Here is a 21,924-nt window from a genome sequence, read left to right on the forward strand (position 1 = left end):
CGGTTGCACACGTATAATATGTGTGTTAAAATCTGACAAGGGTTTTGTCTACATTATTTTCATTTTATTACTCTTTCTTAGCTTTTGGTTTCTTTGCTCCTCCAGGTATAATTTAGAATTATTTTTCAGGTGCCTGATAAGTATCTTCATGAATTTTATTGAGTTTACCTTAAATTTATGGATTAATTTAACAACTAAGAATTTTAAAATATTCTTCCTATCTAGAAGCATGATCTGACTTTCCACTGATTCAGTTCTCTTTTTATTACCATCAGGAATGTTTTATAGTTTTCTTCATTTTTGTTCTATGCATTTCTTACTAAGTTTATGGCTAGCTACTTTATATTTTAGATACTATTATGAGGTAGATTTTTAAATTATGTATATTTTCTAAGTGACAATTTTTAGTATAAACTATAGCTCTTTTAGTTAGTTCATTTATTATTGGACATTGTTCTAAAGTGATATAACTTCTAAGCTTATTTTCTTAGGTTTTCTAGGGAGACAGCTACATAAAAATTAAATAATAATTTGCTTCATTCTTTTTTTAATATTTGGGTTTTTTTACAAATTGCATAGATTTGCATTTTATATGTTAAATAATAGCAATAATAATGGCTTTACTTGTTACTTTAATGGGGATATTACTTCTAGAGTTTCATCATTAAGCATAATATTGGTTGTTAGATTAAAATTAAGAAGATTAAAATTAAGATTTGTGTTAGGGTGTGTGTGTATTTTAGGAAGTTTCCTTTCCATTAGCATTTTATTTTTAAAAATGGATGTTCAATTTTTAATCACGATTTTTGGATTCTAACAAAGAGATGGTATGATTTTGACCCTTGACCTAATGACTCAATAAATTAAATTGACATATCCTGATACTGAACCTCATATTTTAAAGTTCCAAACCTCTTATTCTAAACAATGATAAAATATAGAGAAAAGAGCAAGAGCTAAAGATTAAATATTGGCTTTAGCAGATAGTCCCAGATGTCAGGAAATTCCCAAAAGCACATGCAGCAAAGTTAGTTATATTGTGAAAGCACAGCTAATTTTGATAGTGACTATTTCATGACCTACCTGCAGAGGAGCTGTAGCTATCATGATGGCCTCCAAACAGGCTGTCTGACTCTAGTCTTGCCCCCCATTAACTCAGCCCTTACTGATAATGTCTTTCTTCTTAAAATTATTCTATGGGTCTCCATTTCTGGTGGATTTAACTGAAACTTTATAGCCTAGTGAGCAAGAAATGATATGATCTACCTCCCATAAACGTTGCATCTATTATCTCCTTTCTCTTGCTACCTTAAAACGTAGGCTCCAGAAACTTCAAACCACCTTTAGTTTCCCAAATATGCCATGCTCTCACATGTCCATGCTTTTGTTCTGTGGAAAATGTACCCCCACTGCCTATTATACCACCTCTTTCAAGTCTCACCATAGATGAAGTCTCTTAGGGGAAGCTTTGCTGGACATCCCCAGCCCATTTGGATGCTACGTCCTCTGTGCACCAGGAACACTGCACTAACCTCTAGTATTTTTCTTATCACTCTGCGTTCTAAGCATACATTTCCCTGTCTGTCTCCCATTAGAATATGAGCTCTGTGGGGGCAGTACCCCAAAACTTAAGAAAAATGGGTTAACTGAATGCAGGAATTAAAGTGAAAGAGTAGATGGAAAGACATGTAATGTGCTTCAGACATTTCAGGGATTAGTTATTACTGTGGAAAAATGATTATGTTATGAGATAAGCTTCAGGCTGAAAAAGACAACCCATCTTTTGGTGTTGGAATGTTCTGTAGGAGCCAATACCACATCATCCATCCATCCATCCTTTCATTATTTATTATTCCACAAAGTTATATTGGACATCTAAGGTTTGGATCCAGGAAGAGGTGACTTTCAAATGTATTTATTTTGTAAGTGTATTATCTAATATGGGCCAAGTTATAGATCAAATGAGCTCTGATACCTGATACATTCAGAGTTAAGTTTGAACTGCTAAAAAATAAAAAAAACAAAAAACAAAGAGAACAAAAAAGAGTTTGTATGGAAAGCAGGCTTGGCTGTGTAAGGAAAGATAGCCAAGACAGATTGACCCTGATTAGACCAATTGGCAAACATCTTTCCTTCTTTCCTCTTCCCCCTCCCCCGCAACCCCCACTTTTTGGTCTAAACTAAGGACAGTTCTTTTTTTGATGAGCAGCACCAAAAATCATCTAAATATGCTTCTGGTTTTTCACTTTTATAATTCAAAGATAGCCAAACAGATTTCTGTGGAACTTTTTCCCCCCTTAATTGCTTCAATATGGAAGATGCTCTGTTGGCAGATCAAAATGGCAGATGGCTTTTAATGCCCTGCCATTTTCACTGTATAAATAATTATGTTCTCTTTTCTGCCTGAAATTCATGCTGCAGCTTGTCCAACGCAGAATACAATTTATCTGGAAACCCACCCCCTCCTCAATTCAAGAGAAAGAGAAATAGGTCTTCTTGGTGGATCAGACAGATTCTTCTTTCAAGGTTCCCTCTGGTCACTGACTTAACTACTCTTGGGATTTCTCAACTCACTAAAAGACCCTAAATGTTTATATCCCGCTGAATTCCTTGGTAGTTTTCCTTGTCTTAAACCAAGAAATATATTCCTTTCTCCCTCCCTATCACCAAGGAGAAAATTGTCCTCTAACAAAAGTGGAGGGAGAGTTGATTCTAAGGGATGTGATAATTTATAACAATGAAAAGTCTATTGATACCACGAACAGGGCACACTTAGATGCCTCATACACACATGCACATAGGCAATTATTCCACAGTGTTATTTGTTGCATTTTGTATTTTGCCGATCCCTCAGTGTCAAAGGTGTTAAGTAAAAGATCATGATCCTCCCCCTTCCCCTGTAGTATGTAGCTCCTTGATTTAGGGGGGAAACATTACAGCCATCAGAGTCTTGGATCAAATAATTTTCTGCATTAATATTTTAAGGCTAGTCTCATAGAATTTACCTCATTGTAGCATTTCCTTTATTCCAAAATATTGAGAAAATAATAGATTTCTTTTTGTCCCTTGCATGTTGGTTTGTTTCTGAAGGTGTGTGTGTGTTTCTGGAAGTGCTATGGGAAGAGAGGTGTTGAATGAGTGCCCTTAATTCTTTGTAGGTCTCTCTGACATAAACATCTTAGGTTTCTAAGAGCAGCTCTTTTATCTGGGACCTGAGTCTATCTGGATTTAGCTATAGGCTGTGATGGGGTCCATCTAATTAACTAACCATGTTGGGGAAATTTGGTTAAAAAAAAAAAAAGAACCAATGTAATTGGCATGCAATAATATCAGGATTCTAGGGTTTGCTGTGCACTGGGAAAAATACAGTGAAACCTAGAGGAGTTTGAATCCTAGTTTCGTTTGTATTTTCCATGTTATTGTGATCAATTGCTTCCTCCACTTCTTTTCATATAAAATAAAGGTAATTATACTTTCTGCACATAATTTAAAAATTCTTTGGGATAAGGTAGGCGGAAGTAACAAGGAATAAGGTTTGCACATATTAGCAGCTCGATAAATGTTACTTAGTTGGATCTGACTCACCCTAAATAATGAGAAAAGAATAATGAGACAAAGAGATGATATTTACTGGGAACAAGATCCATAATATTGATACAGGCAGCGCTGATGGAGTTGGGTTCAAACGTACAAAGTGGGAGAAGATGGAGTCTGGAAATTGATGGCAAGCTAATCGGTAAAATCTGACTGTGTGGGAAAGCCAGATGGATGCTGAGATATAGTGAAAGAAACATCCTTCAACTGTTTATTCCTCTAACACACAAAATACTGCTAACCAGTGATGAGTGAGCAAGGTTCCTGCCTTCAGGGAGGTTACTGTCTGATGGAGAGGACAGACATTCAAACAGTTACCATAGACTGTGAAATGAAATATGAGCAGTGACTATGGGTAGATAGATGGCTCGTCCGGTGTTCAGAAAGACAAGAAAAGATATATACGCAAGCTATTAAGTGCACCTTTAAGCATTAGTCATATCAGAAAATTAATGCTACAAACTTTAAAAATGTTATTTGAAATTTCTATTATTTCAGTCCCTCCCTCAGATTCAAGGGGGCAAATACTGGTGTCAAAAATTGAAATTAATTTTTCAAAAATCACATCTCTAAATGAGTATTAAAAAACCTAAATAATTACACTTTTCAATGATGTCTTTTGTAATTGTATAGCATGTGTACTTCTGAAATTATTAAACTTGAAACTCCACTGAGACTTTTGGGACACACTATATATATATATATATATATATATATATATATATATATGTATATATATATTTTTTTCATTATTCTTATACAGCTATTGCCACATTTCTAAGGAAAGTAGAGAGGACCCAGAAGAAAGTAATCAAATAATGATTATTCTACTAGTGACTGCATAACTGTCTTCAAGTGTGTGGAAGCTTTTAATGTGGTAGATAGATCTACTTTGTCTCTGAGGTTTGAGCGGAAAGGGTAGAGTGGGTAGATTTAGGTCAGAAGTGAATTAAATAAGAGCAAGGCTTAAGGCTTGGCCTAGATTCTCCATTTTTTTTTTTTTTCTTTAACAGTCTCAAGAGATGGGCTCCAGTCTGATGCAGACAGCACCTATCTTCACAGGCTGAAGTATCTCTGATCAAGTTGATCAGTGGGGGAATTTTTAGCTTTGGAACAGAGAGGGACAGAGGAAAAGAAGTGGTAAGGAAGAGCATCTTAAGATGCTCTTTAGGAAAGCTACTGGGGCAACATTCTCTCACCTTAGGCCAAGGCTCTCTCCTGACATCATGGTGAGAGCAGAAAGTACTAATCCTTTGCTTCAGTGATGCCTCTTTTCAGGTTGTTAATATGCAGGGGCTATGCCCATATACTGCCCATTTTGCCCTGTTCCCATTATTTTTTTACCTAATACAAGGTTGGCACTCTGTGCAGTCTATGTATCAAAGGCTGCTCCCCTATCATAATTTTCCCTTTTAATATCAGTTGTATATATTCCTCCCTTGGGTGACATCATCATCATAGCCCATACATTTGCATCTCTAAACTGGTACCATGGAGACATCATTATCAGGAACTTTTACATTTTGTTAGTGTAATGACAAAGTGTGCAGATAAAAACAGCATACGACTAGGAGTCCAGGTTGTAGCCATAAAAATTTGAAACCTGAATTTATTTTCCATTAATAGAAATACTACAATTTGTACATCACATATACTAGTAATTTATAGCCTCATTAACAAGTTTTTGCCTAAGTAGGGGTAAGAAAAAGGAACTGCTAACTGCTTCCATGTTTGTGGCCAGGGAGGAGAACATTGGGTGTCAGGATGAAACACCGAGGTGCTTGAAAAACATTTTCTTGGGCTTCCCTGGTGGCGCAGTGGTTGAGAGTCTGCCTGCCGATGCAGGGGACACGGGTTCGTGCCCTGGTCCGGGAAGATCCCACGTGCCGCGGAGCGGCTGGGCCCGTGAGCCATAGCCGCTGAGCCTGCACGTCCGGAGCCTGTGCTCCGCAGCGGGAGAGGCCACAACAGTGAGAGGCCCGTGTACCGCAAAAAAAAAAAAAGAAAAAAAAAAGAAAAACATTTTCTTACCATGGGAAATATATCACCCAGGATTGAAGAGCATGAACTATCTCCTACCTCTGGATGATGAGCCCTTCTATGTAGGCAACTGCATTCAAAACTGCGATGACATTTCCAAGAATTCACTTTCCTCTCTTTGTCAATATGTTTCTCTTCCTCATTAGTCTACTGCACCAAGAGGAGAGCTTCCAGAATAGAATTAATATTTACTGAGCATCTCCAACAGCCTGGCACTATGCTAAGTACCTTTATGAATGGAATCAAATTTAACCCTAAAAATTATTAGCTTTCTGGATGAGAATACAGCAAATCAAGACATTTACCTAACATGTCTAAAAGTCAGGCAATTGATATGTAGAAGAGTCAAGATTCAAACCCAGGTCTGTCTGACCCCAAATACTGAGAGATTTGCTCTTTGGAAGCTTTATAAAGGAGAAGGGTCTTAGAAATCTCTTGATGGAAATTTAAAAATCCATATAACATTTGTCGTTTTCTGCCTCATCTTATTAACCATGGAGCCAATTTGACACTTCCCTGAAAACGTGTCCTCACAGAAGCTTTTATTTTTTTCTTGGGTCACCGATAAACCTCAGAAATGTGTATGTCCAAAGTAAGGGGACCCTCTCAAAGACAGATAGGGAGTAGCTGCCTAATTAAAATAATTTAGATGAGAGAATCTGTAGCCAAACATAAGATGCAAAATTGATTTCCTAGAGGGGTTTTTTATTACTGTGTGTTTCTTTTTCCATTTGTTTTTCTAGAGTTGATTTTCATGGAGTCCCTGCCCATAGTGGCTCTTTTTGTTAGTAAAAGATCAGTGATCAGAGTGGACCACAAGAAAGACTATCAGAGAATATATCACTGTCTCCTCTGATATGGCCCTCCCCCAGAAAAGCTCATCCCTGCATTGGTGCTGGGGCCACTTAGATCTAGAGGGGGGATATTTTATGCATTCATGCCACAGCAACTACCTACGTACCACAGTAACCACCTAAGTGCCAAACTAGTCTGGTTAGACATGCTTCTTGTCTAACCATATCTACCCTTCACCAGTTCACCATCCCTGGAGGATCTCAATACTGGTGCTAGGTTTTCTGGTAGAATGATTCCTGAGCCCTCTGGAAGCACAGCCCAGAGGACAACCATGGGCTTTTATTATATTATTTGGTTCCAATAGCAACCCCATGAGGCATGCTTGATGTCAACCAGCGTCCTCATTTTAAAGATGAATACGTGAGGCTCTGACAGGACAAGTGACTCATTCTAAAGCATGGATTTAGAATATGCCCAGAAAGAGACCTTCACTCCATTTATTTTCCACCTCTCAAACTAATCTTAAAATCCATATGTGAAACATGTTTGACTAGAAGACATTTTTTAAAAGTTCTCGAGATTCTACTGATGAATCACTCAGCGACAGTAAATGGTTCAGTCAGCAGGGTACTGTGATGAGCTTTCATTTCATAGTTACAGTGTGTCTGAGAGGACTCAGCTGTTCAGAATGTGAAACATCTTGAATTCGCAGGCTGGTGTCCTGCTCAGAAACATGTTTTCCATTAGTGTTTGATTTTCAATTACCTTCATGTGTAAGGCAGCCTGCTATGATCCGGAGGTACAGTCTTGCATGGATGGCACATTGAAAAATAGATTTTAAATTATGGCTTCCACGGGTTTAAAAAAATAAAAACACTCAGGTCACATTCCCTCCAAACTACACCATGGGTAACAGGGTGGAACCCAATAGATAAACTAAGTGAATGCCCTCTTGCGGATGTCATTTGTATCAGAGAGGTATATTTGACTGAGCAATTAATTTGCTTTTCTTCATAAATTTTTCATATTCATTTTATTTACGATGGCATTTGTGACATTTCAGAGCATTAAAATGTGGTCGATATTTTAACTTTTTTTTTTTTTTTTGCGGTACGCAGGCCTCTCACTGTTGTGGCCTCTCCCGCTGCGGAGCACAGGCTCCAGACGCGCAGGCTCAGTGGCCATGGCTCACGGGCCCAGCCGCTCTGCAGCATGTGGGATCTTCCCGGACCGGGGCACGAGCCCGTGTCCCCTGCATCGGCAGGCGGACTCTCAACCACTGCGCCACCAGGGAAGCCCCGATATTTTAACATTTCATTTGTGAAAGTCTTACTTGAATTCAAAAGAAATTTATGAGATGGAAAAAATAACATTTGAATTAATTATGTAGATATGTAAATTTTTTGTATTTGTTAAGCATACAACAATGTTATAGCCTAGAATAGGAAAGAACAGTCAGGAAACTGAATATTAACATTCTATTTGACCAGCTTATTTTTATTTTTTCATGATTTTTCATAGTACATATAATTTTCCTCCAGTGGTAAGAGCAATATACACCAATCACACAAACTTCAGAAAATACAGAAATGAGGGCTAGCTGTTCTACCCTGTTTTTATTGAGAGATTGGCAGCAAAGGGCAGAGGATCCGTCATTAATAAGTCTTGCCGAAAGCCAGCAGGTACACACACCTTACCTTCTGCAATACTCAGAATATCTGCTAAATGAGACTGAATCTGCCATTTGTGTGTATTTTTTATCTCACACAGAATATATTACATTTCCTTTAACCTAAAATATATGAATTCAATTTTTAGATTCTAAGATAATTTTTCCTACCACAAGAGCTAATTCATAGTCCTGTCAATCCATTTAAAGCATGCTGGCTATTGGGCCATCATGTTGGTCATAACATTCTTATTGCTATAAATTACTGATTCCTAACTCACACAAAAAAATGTGTGCCATATTGAGGATGTGTGTGTGTGTATGTGTGTGTGTGTATAATTTGATGGAGTATATTCAAAACTTCCACAGTTTTATAATAGCGATGTTTTCCAAATGCAGAGCATATGACCTAGAAAAATTCTTTTTGGCTGGTAGAGATATGCAGAAAACACAATGAGGAAGCATTTGGAGGAATAGGTTACAAACAATTGGGAAATACATGAAAACGAACATCTGGAACTTGGGTGAAACTTTTCCCAGAACAAGGTTACGACATTTGTTCAACAAATATTTATTGAATGTCTGCTGTGTGTCCAGCACTGGAGAGACTGAGATGAATCAGATAAAAGCCCCTATTGTCTAGAAGTTCACAGTCTAGGAGAGACCCAAGTAGTTATGCCACCAAATAATGACAGAAGAGTGGGAGGCTGATTTCTGTAGGAACGTACAGTAGGATGGGTCACAAAGGAGAAGAGGGGAGAGGTCTAGAAATGGCTCCCAGAAAGTGGCTTTTGGATTCAGTTTTGAGGCTTGAGAAGTTGACTTGTAATGATCAAAGGAACGGCTTTGGGGGGCATTAAAGCAAAGGGTCAAAGCCAAGGCGTACAAAGAGTGTAGTGTGCTGGGGAACAGACATGAGTTCTGCACAGCAGGCTGAACCGGGGCGTGTGGGAAGGGGCGGGCATGAGCCTAGAAGGCAAGGTAAAATCTAGATCAGGGAACTATCTGGTGATCCACTGTGTAGATGTGGGCTGTGTTGTGTGAGCAGCAGAGAAAACGTCATCTTTTTAAGCAGGAGTGACAGGTTTAACTGGGTGGCTGAATTTCAGAGAAACTGTAAACCTGCTTCTGGGTTTATAAAATATTTCCACTTTAAAGATAATATTTTCCTTTAGGACTTATAAGTGGGTTCATAGTTTGGGCAAGATTTGAGGGTGGATTAGAAATCTCTCAAAAAAGTAACAAAAACTGGCCAAAGGCTTGTCACGAAGTAGGGAAAGTACAAACATGAAAAAGAAGGGTTTTGTGTGTTTTTTCTCACACTCGCCTATATATTTAATCTTATTGTATATTAACATAGAGTGTGGGATTGAAGCCCATACTTCCTTGTATTTGAGGAAAGGGACAACACCCAAACAGAAAATGGTGTGGTTACCCGGCCACTGAAGGCATTCATATCGACGAAATAAAAAAGAGCTGATTTCTGCGTTTCATTTCGAGATGGGACAAAACTCAGGGATCCTTGTCATGCCAAATGACTGTGGCTTCTATAGATGTCTAGATTAAAGAACAAGTGAGGAGGATTCTGGTTGTAGCCTTGGGGTGAGAAGAGCACATTCAGATCAGCCAAGCTGAACGCAAAGATGTGAAGTCTGTGATTCCGTGGTCTTGCTCTGCGAGTACACCTTGTCTCCCCTCTTCCAATAGATAACACCGCAGGGGTGTATGCCCGGCGCGGAGGGTTCAGTCGGCAGAAGCAGGATTTGTACCTCCTGCCCATTGTGATCAGTGATGGTGGAATCCCTCCCATGAGTAGCACCAACACCCTCACCATCAAGGTCTGTGGGTGTGATGTGAACGGGGCACTGCTGTCCTGCAACGCAGAGGCCTACATCCTGAACGCCGGCCTGAGCACTGGGGCGCTGATCGCCATCCTTGCCTGCATCGTCATTCTCCTGGGTAAGGAACCTCCCAGGTTACCTGTAGGAAGGGCCTTTCAACCAGATGCCCATCCTTGAAACACATATATTTCTCAAGTTACCGGGAATTGTGCTATATGCCATGGAGGCAATTTGAGACAAAAAAGAGGTGATGCCTGCCCACTCATGTATTTTAGGGTATGGTGGGGGAACAGGCAACTTAACAAGCATTATAGCCGAGTTGGAGGTGGTTGTGATGAGCAAATGCCGCGCATCACAGGACTGCGTAACAGAAGACATCTGGGGGCATCAGCAGGGGACGGGGTTTAACATCAGAGATTTTTCAGGAGAGGAATTTAGGCAAAGACCTAGTATATGAACAATGGTGTGCCTTACAAGAGGAATGAGAAGAGTTAGAGGTAGAAAGAATAATCGTGATGTCAAAGACGGTCTATGAAGGACTCAAGGAACTGGATGAAGACTGGCCTGGCTGAAGCCGATCTGGGCTCCTCCTCTAGATGTCATATGTAACATCTGGGTGCATGCATCAGCTCATGGGGAGCCCAGAGCGGCTTTTCCTGCACTTGCCTGCTGAGTTAGGTGCCCCTCTTCTGCACATGGTCCCATCTGTGGTTTACTCTGTGATAGCAGGAATGTGCTGATGCAGGTAGCATCTACCAGTGCCGGGCCCCAGGAAGGTTAGATCAGTTGTCCCAAAGCCTCAGAACTCGTGTATGACAAAAAAATCAGGATTCAAATCTAAGTATGTCTGACATCAAATTTATACTTGTTCCATGATGGCTAGTTCTTCACTGAATGAATTAATGTGTCCCTGATACACAGGGAAGAAGCAAGTTTAGTTCAACCAATAGTTCATGAGTATTTTCTGGGTACCAGGCCCTGTGTTCAGCCCTGGGGGATAAAGAGAAGAATCATACAAGATCTCAGTGATCAAAAAGTTCATAGTCTATTGAGGAAAATAGGCATGAGCAGATAAATTGCAGAGGCACATGGTGAGCACCACGATAGAGACACGAACCTAAGGCAGTGGGGGCACAAGAGTAGAAAGTACCTGACGTTGACTGGGAAGGTCAGAGACAACTTCCTGGAGGATGTAACATACTTATCAGATGCTGAAAGAGCTTTCCAGCTGGAGAAAGGGGCTGGGATGGATGGATAGTCCAAGCAGAGGGAGCAGAAAACAGAAAAGCTCTGAGAAGTTCATAATCTAGTGGTGGAGGCAGATGTGTGAACAGTGTGACACGTGTCACAGTGATGGCCAGGTGGGTACATAGGGTGGATACCAATAGCCCTGTCTGGTATCAGAATGGGATATCAGGAAGGATTTTTGTGATGAAAGATAAAGAGTCAGCCAAGCAAAGAAAGTGAAAAAGAATGGTCCTGGTGAGGGTGCTGTTACAGAAGGCACAGGGGAAAGACACTGCCTGCTGAGCACTGGAAGCCGTTCACAGTCTGGTCCAGTGCAGACCCTCATCCCTGCATCTCAGAGTGATGGTGGACCCAGAGGGGCTCTCAAGTCACTTGCCAAATTCAGCCACAAACGCTTTCTTCAATCTTGCTGAGTGTGCGGGCGAGTGTTCCAATGGAACATTGTGGGGAAGTGGGGGGGTTGATAGAGAATGAAACAGTGTCAGAGCTTTCCTTATAAGCAACTCTGCTTATTCATCCTAGATGCCCTGAGTTTAGTGGAATCCCCTCTCCCAGGGAAGAGACAGTTACAGTGGTTTCATCTGGAGTTTCAGCTGACGCTGCTTCCCTGTACTCAGAGAAGATTTGTCATTTGTCTCTTGGGGGTCTTTATAAACTACCCCTCTTCTATACAGTGGTGTGAAGAGAGTCTAGCCACGCTTATGATAAGATTTCTTATAAAGGTAGAGTAAGGTCAATGCTGACCCCACCTCAGAACTCTGGGCAGGGGCTCAGCACCTCCTGTAGAAAGTTAGGACCTCAAGTCTCTGAATGTCCTCATTTGTAAACTTTGGAGAGGCAGCTGTCTTCCTTTGCAAAAAGAAACAGGCATAACCCACTTTTAAGAGGCTGCAGACGGACACATTTAGAACCTTCCTAATTCTTCTGAAGATGACTTCTAAATAGTGTCAGATTCATTTGTAAAAACTCAAAATAGTTCCAACTCGCCAGTTTGTTTGGATATAATATTTTCCTGGAAGAATTTTGCAGATGAAGAGCCAGGTGTAGGGCAACTTTGCACATCTTTGGGGATTCCAGGTAAAGCTCTCATTTCATAGACTGGTCCCAGTTCTGAAGCATGTGTGCATCATGCTTTAAGGTAAGCAGAGTTTCCCTGGGAAAAGAACCCAGAAGACTGGGCTTAACCTATGCTTCCTTTCTTTTTCTTTTTTTTCCCCTGTAGTCATCGTAGTGTTGTTTGTGACACTGAGAAGGCAAAAGAAAGAACCACTCATTGTCTTCGAGGAAGAAGATGTCCGTGAGAACATCATTACCTATGATGATGAGGGGGGTGGGGAAGAAGACACAGAAGCCTTTGATATTGCCACCCTCCAGAACCCTGATGGTATCAATGGATTTATCCCTCGCAAAGACATAAAACCTGAATATCAGTACATGCCTAGACCTGGGCTCCGGCCAGCACCCAACAGTGTGGATGTGGATGACTTCATCAACACGAGAATACAGGAGGCAGATAATGACCCAACCGCCCCTCCTTATGACTCCATCCAGATCTATGGTTACGAAGGCAGGGGCTCTGTGGCCGGGTCCCTGAGTTCCTTAGAGTCAGCCACCACAGATTCAGACTTGGACTATGACTACCTGCAGAACTGGGGACCTCGATTTAAGAAACTAGCGGACTTGTACGGTTCCAAAGACACTTTTGATGACGACTCTTAACAAAAACGATACAAATTTGGCCTTAAGAACTGTGTCTGGTGTTCTGAAGAATCTAGAAGATATGTAAACAGGTATTTTTTTAAAACAAGGAAAGGCTCATTTAAAACAAGCAAAGTTTTACAGAGAGGATACACTTAATAAAACTGCAAGGACATCAAAGTGGTAAATACTGTGAAGTACCTTTTCTCACAAAAAGGCAAATATTGAAGTTTATCAACTTGGCTAGAGGAAAACCACTTGGCATACAAAATATTTAAGAGAAGGGGAAGTCTAACGGTGAACTCACAATGAAGGGAAATTGTTTATGTGTTATGAACATCTAAGTCTTTTTCTCTTCTTTTTTTTTTAAAATTTGTCAAAGAAGCTTCCACAAAATTAGAAAGGACAACAGTTCTGAGCTGTAATTTCGCCTTAAACTATGGACACTCTATATGTAGTGCATTTTTAAACTTGAAATATATAATATTCAGCCAGCTTAAACCCATACAATGTATGTACAATACAATGTACAATTATGTCTCTTGAGTATCAATCTTGTTACTGCTGATTCTTGTAAATCTTTTTGCTTCTACTTTCATCTTAAACTAATACGTGCCAGATATAACTGTCTTGTTTCAGTGAGAGGCGCCCTATTTCTATGTCATTTTTAATGTATCTATTTGTACAATTTAAAGTTCTTATTTTAGTATACATACAAATATCAGTATTCTGACATGTAAGAAATGTTACGGCATCACACTTATATTTTATGAACATTGTACTGTTGCTTTAATATGAGCTTCAATATAAGAAGCAACCTTTGAAATAAAAAAAAGATTCTTTTTTAATTCTGGGTTTGATTCTTAACATTGAAAAAAATTATTTCTAATGACCCATTTATAATTCTAATTTATTTGTGATCTTTTAATAACTCTATTTATGATCTGTTGTAGTCTGCTGCTTTTATTGTTTATTTAAAATCAAATATGTTTTACATATGTTTTTTCAGACAAGATTCTGTAGCATTGTTTAAAGCTCTTTTGTACATTCTCGGTGTTAGCTTCCTGACTTCTCTTCACACGCATCTTCTATAAAAGGAGGATGCTAAAGATCTAGGTCAGTCTATGATTTTGCAATACGTGTTATATAATATGTGTTTATCTTGTGTATCAGTAATTTGATGGTTATGAGAAACGAGTCCATGAAGGAATGAAACGATCAGAATTCTGAAGTTCAAGATGGAGATTTTATGCCCCATACTGAGCATTTGAGGGTTGGCGGGGTGAAGAGTCAAAAATATACATTTGCCACGTGTAGTTATCAGATCAGACCTCCAATGTTATTCTATTCTTCCTTACTTTGATCTTGCCAGGCTATCATAATGCCCCTGGCAGTTGAAACTGCTTATTTTTCCTGTTATAATTTTAACTCCTCTTAAAACAATGTGGCATTCTAAAGTTTGATCAAAGAAAGAGCAATTCATTTCCAAACCTTGTTTTAAAATATGCTTTGGGCCATAAGCTCAGAATGAGGACAGGGACCATGGTGGCTTCTGAGGGTCAATGCCATTTGATCTGTGAGTATGCCTGCAGTCTCCTGCAGTCCCATCTTGCTGCCTGGGGGTTGGGACTTCTGTGAAGGACACTTCACCTGCTCCGTAGGGCCAAAGGTCAAAACATAGCAATACTCGGGAAAAGGACACACGGGTTACGCTATGCTGTAAGTGCTTTTCCTCTTTCCCTTAGACAGAGGGCACACGCTTTCTCTATGATTGCAGATAATTTTTAGATTATCTTCTTTTTTTTTTTTAACTTTATTGTGGGAGTTTGTTTCAAGCAATTTCTTGATATCCTGCTACATACTATTTTTATGACTCAGTCAAAATGCATACAAAGAGAAATGTTTTGATGAAGTGCTCACTTCCATATTCCTCTGCATTTAGATCAAATTGTCTGAACACTTCAACGGAATAAATTCTGTGGACAATGTCACTTTGGAATCTTTCATTTCAGTGAAGGATTGCACACTCTCAAGACTTCCATAATTGCAGGTTTTGTTCATTTTTTATATGTTTTTTGTAATCCAAAGAATATTTTGCTAGATTTGCACAGATCTCCAGTTGAATTTGAAGTGAAGAAATAACTCAAAAGGAAAATGAATAGCACTGGGCCTTCTCTGGTGGCTCAGTGACTAAGAATCTGCCTGCCAATGCAGGGGACACAGGTTCAAGCCCTGGTCCGGGAAGATCCCACATGCTGTGGAGCAACTAAGCCTGTGAGCCACAATTACTGAAGCCTGCGCGCCTAGAGCCCGTGCTCCGCAACAAGAGAAGCCACCACAATGAGAAGCCCGCACACCGCAAGTAAGAGTAGCCCCCGCTGGCCGCAACTAGAGAAAGCCCGCATGCAGCAACGAAGACCCAACGCAGCCAAAAATAAATTAATTAAAAAAAAAAAAAAAAAGAAAATGAATAGCACTTAAAAAAGTATACAGCTGTAAGTAAGCCCATCACCGTGGATGATCCTTTTTTCTAGGAATGTATTTGGATTAGATTTGACAACTACAGTTTCACATTTTTTATGTTTAATTTTTTTTTTTTAAAAAAAGGCTGTCTACTTTTCAATAGTTAAAAATACTTGTTTTTATTTTTATCTTCTCTTTTTTACTTTAAGTCTCTATTGTTTGTAGAAGAACCCTCTTAGAAGCTTGGGAATAAAACGTCTTTCCCAACTAGTGGAGTCCTTTTTTCATTTGGAACATATTACCTTAAAAGCAATCTTAGTTTAAGTGGTCCTTCCTTATTTCAATATAAAGTAATCACTGCTTTATGACATGGATTCAGCTAAAGAAAGGACTCTGCTTTGTTATTCTTGTCCTTCAGTAGTAGGTATTGTTTCAGTCATCATTCATTCACTCCTTCATTCACTCATCAAAATCTTATTTTGTTGACCCTGTGCTAGTTTCTCAAGCTTGCAGAATGAATCTTGCTTCCTGATGTGTTTCAGGCTTTCCAACCCTTTCCAAAATATCGATCCTTTTGCCTTGTAATCAGCTATTTACCTCTATGCCCACCCACCTCCCCAGACAATGCATCAGGCTATTTCCTCTCCTTCAGAGTTGAGGGAAGAAAATAAATAAAAGACATAATAGGATATGGTGAGATGTTAACTGTGAATGGAGGGTACGCCAATCATGGCCTTTCTGGACACATCTTGTGTTTGGCTAAGTTGCATTTTATACGCCACTGTTCCTGGCATGATGGAGAAAATAAGAGAGCAGATTATCTATATCACTTGGAGAACTTATTAAAAAATACACATTCAAGTTGCCCAGAGAGTATAACCCTGTGTGTAGGGTGACACCTGGTCAATAGTATTTGAAATTGCTCCTGGGTAATTATGCAACATCCTTCACCTCTTTTTGAGAGCCTCTGTAGGACAATGGGGGGTGAGTTGGGATCTCTGAGTAGAAGAGTGGACAAATCTAGCTGCCAGGCAGTGTGGCGGACAGATTAGGAGCATATAAACCTAGAGGCATGTCAGGAGGGTTATTATGAATGTCAAAATATGATAGAAGTATCCAAAAATAATTCAGTAAATTGGTGATGGAAAAGAGGCAAGGCTTTGCTGTTTCTGCACTGCCACCAGCCTGGTCTAACCCATCATCATCTCTGACCTGAAGGACGAACACAGCCTCTTAGCTGATCTCCTGCTCCCAACTTCTCCACAAAGAAGCCAGAGGGATATGAACTCCCAACTCAGACCACATGACTCCATAACTTAAACCTCTTCACTGGCTTCCCAAAGTCTTAAATATATGTCAGTTCCCTTACTTTATTGCTTTACATGATCAGCACCCTGCAAATCTCTCCAACTTCATCTTACTCCATTCTCCTATCAGTGCACTGTGATCCAACCACCTTGGCCACCTTTTAGTTCCTCATACAGACAAAATGTGCCCCCTTTTCCATCTAAAGTAGCTCACTCTCTGTTGGTTTCCTTTGTATCAGTTACAACTCTGTAAACTTATTTTGCTTATTGGCTTTTCCTGTATCTGTGAGTCTGACCACCCCACCAGAATGCAAGCCCCAAGAGGGCAGGGATCTTGTCTTCTTGTATTCCCAGTTCTTTGCATTTTGTCTGAAACATATCAGTCAATACTTGAATGAGGGGCTTCCCAGGTGGTCCAGTGGTAAAGAATCTGCCTTCCAATGTAGGGGACGCGGGTTCGATCCCTGGTCGGGGAACTAAGATCCCACACGCCACAGGGCAACTAAGCCCAAATGCCACAACTATTGAGCTCGCACGCCTCTATAAGAGAGCCCGCATGTCGCAAACTACAGAGCCCACAAGCTGTGGAGCCTGCGTGCCACAACTAGAGAAAGAAAAGCTGCACGCTACAACTGGAGAGAAGCCCACATGCCGCAACAAAAGATCCCGTGTTCCTCAACGAAGATACCCCATGCCGCAACTAAGACCCAATGCAGCCAAAATAAATAAGGAAAATAAATAAATATTTTTTAAAAATACTTGAATGAATGATGGTACACTGATAAGACAGACTGATCAAGATTTGATGACTGATTAGAGAATGCCAGTGAGATACTAAGCTTCCTTACTTGAGAAATTGAGTGGATTGTGCTTTTGGTATCTGGGATTGTAAATCCAAAAGGAAAAGTGGTTTAGGGGGAAAGAAGTTGAATTAAGTTTGGGTTGGAGTTGTAAATTAGAGATGCTTGTGTGGCAGCTAGGTGGAACTAGGTAATCAGAAACATGGATTTGCCACTTAGCTCACTACAGAAGTAGGGCTGGGCATGTGGAGTAAGGGTCGTCAGGTGGTGAAGTCTCAGGAGTGACTGTATTTTTAACTGGGTTTCACTGCTCTCTCCCAACTTTAAAGGAGTATTTTGATGGTAAAGTAAGTCCCTCTGGTGTTGAAGAGTAATGCTGACTTTAGTTTTATTAATAAGGATAATTAGTAAGCATAAACCTTATCCTTATATGTCAAATGCTTTGAAAAATAAGAAGGGAGTATTAATTAATGCACTAATTCTTTTCTTCAATTAATGAGGCTTTTTTTGAGCCTGTACTGTGTGGGAGAACATGTACTAGATACGACACTGATCTCATTCCTATGAGAAGACAAAGTATGTGCTACAATCCCCATCTTACTAGACCAGAGAGGCTAAGTGTCTCTCCAACACATACACAGGAGGTGATTGTCAAAGCTGGATGGGAATACATCTCGTTTCTCCCACCTTGATCAAGGGTTTTATCCTTTAAACTTGAAGAGCTAACCGCAATGACTATTCCTCATAATCAGTGACTTAGCTCAAGCTTGGCAGTAAGAACTTGGGATGGACACTCCTTCAAGCTGCCATTCACCACAGAGCTGGACAATAGGATCTAGTCACACCTCTGAATGCCCAGCCTGCCTTCCAAGTCCAAAGTGATACATGAGGCAGGACTGTGAATTCTTTTTGCTGGGGTTTGCAGTCTTTCTATAGTATGTTGCAAATCAAATAAAAAAGAAACTGGTTAGGCATGTCATAGCTCTTTATAATATGTTTCACAGAGAAGTTTGATATTCCATCCTCTTCGTGGCACTAAAATTGTGTGGGGGGAAAAATGTCAGTCTGGAGCCTTTGTAAGGCCCCAGCAGACTGGGAGTAAGAACTGAATTTTCATCTTGCAGTCTAACTCACCTAATGATTTTTATGATCATAAAAGGACCTACTGTCTTCATAAAAGGGCCTTCTTCATTCAAGGTGTTTTGATACATTTTTACATGTGATTTTATAGCTCTTGCCACTTTAATCAGCTGATCGCTGGCACATGGTCATCTGTCACAGGCTCACAGAGGCAACACTAGTCTAAGGCTCAAACCTCATGAACCTCAAATCTTTGGCTCAAGAGTAAAAGCAATATACTACCCCTTGTTGGGTGTGGCATTCATTGCATCACTGTGTGTAAAGCCTGGCTCCAACACTTACTAGCTGTGTGACTTTGGCCAGGTACCTTGACCTCTCTGAACTTCATTTTCCACAAACATGCAATGCAAATAACATGGCCAGTGGTGGTAAAGAATAAATGAGCTCATGTTTCTAGAGCCACTAACAGTTCCTAGAACAGGGCAAACCCTTAAAATAAGGTAGTAATTATACTGTTAGTGTCAATATCCTTTTCCCAATCCCAGGTTGCAGAACAATGTAAGGCAAGAATTTCATTTCCTTATGCCTCCCTTTTCCTCTTCAAAATCAATCCACTCTCTCATCTCTCTGTCCTGAGCCAACAACAGAACATAGCTTGGCACACCATAGTTTAGGACAGGCAGAGAACTGATTAAGTTTCCTACCAGCAAAAAAAAAAAAAAATTTTTTTTAAATAAGGCTAATTACCTGATGAACGAATTCGCCTGTTTGACTACAATGGATAGCAATGATATTGGCAAAGCACCAGGTAAAATAGGTTTTAAACGTTCCATTAGAAGACAATAAATAAATTCACATGATTATGAATTATATTTAATTGGGTAGAAACTGTGTATCAAGTGATACGTGGAATTTGGATGAGCTTGTCAAGATCTGCACAAACTTACATTTAATACGGGGAATTTTATATTTGATATATTTTTGCCCATTTGTTCAAAAAATGGGACTCCTTTTTAATAGACATAACTCTGAAAATATTTAGATTTGAAGACATATAATTTCATTAGCATACGCTTTTTTAAAATAACCATGCTGATGAGTTTAATTTAACCACAATTTTTACTTCATTTAGCACTCAGGAAATTGGAAATTATTTTATGCTACAGTAATTTTCTTCCTCTATTTTTCCAAACACTAACTGGGATGTGAATGAAATAGTAGTGCTTGGAAACATAATTTTCAAATTACTTTCTCTTATAAATCAGTAAAGAGGTGGTCACTTTGATGATGGTGACCTAGCAAACTAGATCAGTGGGGCACCCACCTTTTCTTTTTTTTCTCTTTGGATTACTAGCACAGAATAGGTGCTGAGTAAATATTTGGGGCAGAAGTATAGGGATGAATGGGTAAAGGAAAATAAATTCTTCATTTTATGGTCTAGGTATTATAGCATTTTAAAACTACTGGAAAGGTATATGTGAGAATTCCTCTGGATATCTTCCCTCACTCCCCGCCCCCATGTTTTGATAGTACCATTATAATGCTTTGGATTTAGATTTGTCATGACTGGATATTCACCCAACACATAGATCAAATTGGGCCTGGATGCACTGAGCAGATCAGTGAAGTGCCATCTGATAATCTACGTGACTTGCTAGCCCTGGAAAGTCCACTTAATGTCTGTGGGTCTCATTGACTTTATACAGTGGAGATATATAATCTCTGTCTGGCATTCCTCCAAGAACTCTAGGAAAGATGGACCTAGAATAGGAAAATAATTAAATGTGTAATTGCAGCACAAATGAATGATTTTATTGTTGTTTTTGCTGTTATTTGGGCTGTTTCCTACCATAAACCAGATATCTCTAGCATCTGCAAGAGATAACTTCAGATCCAAAAGTGAAGATTGGGCTTCTCTTTTGAAGACTTTGATCCAATAGCCTCAGGGCAGGCTTTAAACTGCTTAGGAGAGATGGCTATGGCATTTTGCCATGTAAGGACTGTGGCCCCAGGGGTTCTCCCAGACGCCTCTCAACTTTGCTGCAGATACTCAAGTCCCTTATATAAAATGGCATAGTATTTGCTTATAACCTAAGCACAACCTCCTGTCTACTTTAAATTATCTCCTGGGGGATTGGTTCAAGATGGCGGAGTAGAAGGACGTGCTCACTCCCTCTTGCGAGAACACCAGAATCACAACTAACTGCTGAACAATCATCGACAGGAAGACACTGGAACTCACCAAAAAAGAAACCCCACATCCAAAGTCAAAGGAGAAGCCACAATGAGACGGTAGGAGGGGTGCAATCACAATAAAATCAAATCCAATAACTGCTGGATGGGTGACTCACAAACTGGAGAACACTTATACCACAGAAGTCCACCCACTGGAGTGAAGGTTCTGAGCCCCACATCAGGCTTCCCAACCTGGGGGTCCGGCAACGGGAGGAGGAATTCCTAGAGAATCAGACTTTGAAGGCTAGCAGGATTTGATTGCAGGACTTCGACAGGACTAGGGGAAACAGAGGCTCCACTCTTGGAAGGCACACACAAAGTAGTGTGTGCATCAGGACCCAGGGGAAGGAGCAGTGACCCCATAGGAGACTGAACCAGACCTACCTGCTAGTGTTGGAGGGTCTCCTGCAGAAGCGGGGGGTGGCTCTGTCTCACCATGAGGACAAGGACACTGGCAGCAGAAGTTCTGGGAAGTACTCCTTGGCATGAGCCCTCCCAAAGTCCGCCATTAGCCCCAGCAAAGAGCCCGGGTAGGCTCCAGTATTGGGTTGCCTCAGGCCAAACAACCAACAGGGAGGGAATCTAGCCCCACCCATCAGCAGGCAAGCAGATTAAAGTTTTACTGAGCTCTGCCCACCAGAGCAACAGCCAGCTCTACCCACCACCAGTCCCTGCCATCAGGAAATTTGCACAAGCCTCTTAGATAGCCTCATCCACCAGAGGGCAGACAGCAGAAGCAAGAAGAACTACAATCCTGTAGCCTGTGGAACAAAAACCACACTCACAGAAAGACAGACAAGATGAAAAGGCAGATGGCTATGTACCAAATGAAGGAACAAGATAAACCCCAGAAAAACAACTAAATGAAGTGGAAATAGGCAACCTTCCACAAAAAGAAATCAGAATAATGATAGTGAAGATGATCCATGACCTCAGAAAAGGAATGGAGGCAAAGATTGAGAAGATGCAAGAAATGTTTAACACAGACCTAGAAAAACAAACAAACAGAGATGAACAATACAATAACTGAAATGAAAACTACACTAGAAGGAATCAATAGCAGAATAACTGAGGCAAAAGAACGGATAAGTGACCTGGAAGACAGAATGGTGGAATTCACTGCCGTGGAACAGAATAAAGAAAAAAGAATGAAA

General features: G+C 40.2%; 1 protein-coding gene and 1 long non-coding RNA gene across 4 annotated transcripts in view; one reads left to right on the forward strand and one right to left on the reverse strand.

The window, feature by feature from the left end:
- CDH11 (cadherin 11) overlaps positions 1–13,733 on the forward strand; it is a 141,819-nt gene extending 128,086 nt beyond the window's left edge. For all 3 annotated transcript variants that reach the window (XM_029237952.1, XM_029237962.1, XM_029237972.1), the window contains 2 exons: positions 9,806–10,057; positions 12,410–13,733. In XM_029237952.1, coding sequence (XP_029093785.1) covers positions 9,806–10,057; positions 12,410–12,906 — 749 coding nt within the window. In that variant the 3' untranslated portion in view covers positions 12,907–13,733. The remainder of the gene's footprint in view (positions 1–9,805; positions 10,058–12,409) is intronic.
- LOC114904280 overlaps positions 1–21,924 on the reverse strand; it is a 139,907-nt gene that overhangs the window by 39,189 nt on the left and 78,794 nt on the right. The gene's annotated exons all lie outside the window — the stretch shown is intronic.

Source organism: Monodon monoceros, unplaced genomic scaffold (assembly GCF_005190385.1).
Source record: "Monodon monoceros isolate NGI ecotype Baffin Bay Population unplaced genomic scaffold, NGI_Narwhal_1 Super_Scaffold_10, whole genome shotgun sequence".
NCBI lineage: Eukaryota > Metazoa > Chordata > Mammalia > Artiodactyla > Monodontidae > Monodon > Monodon monoceros.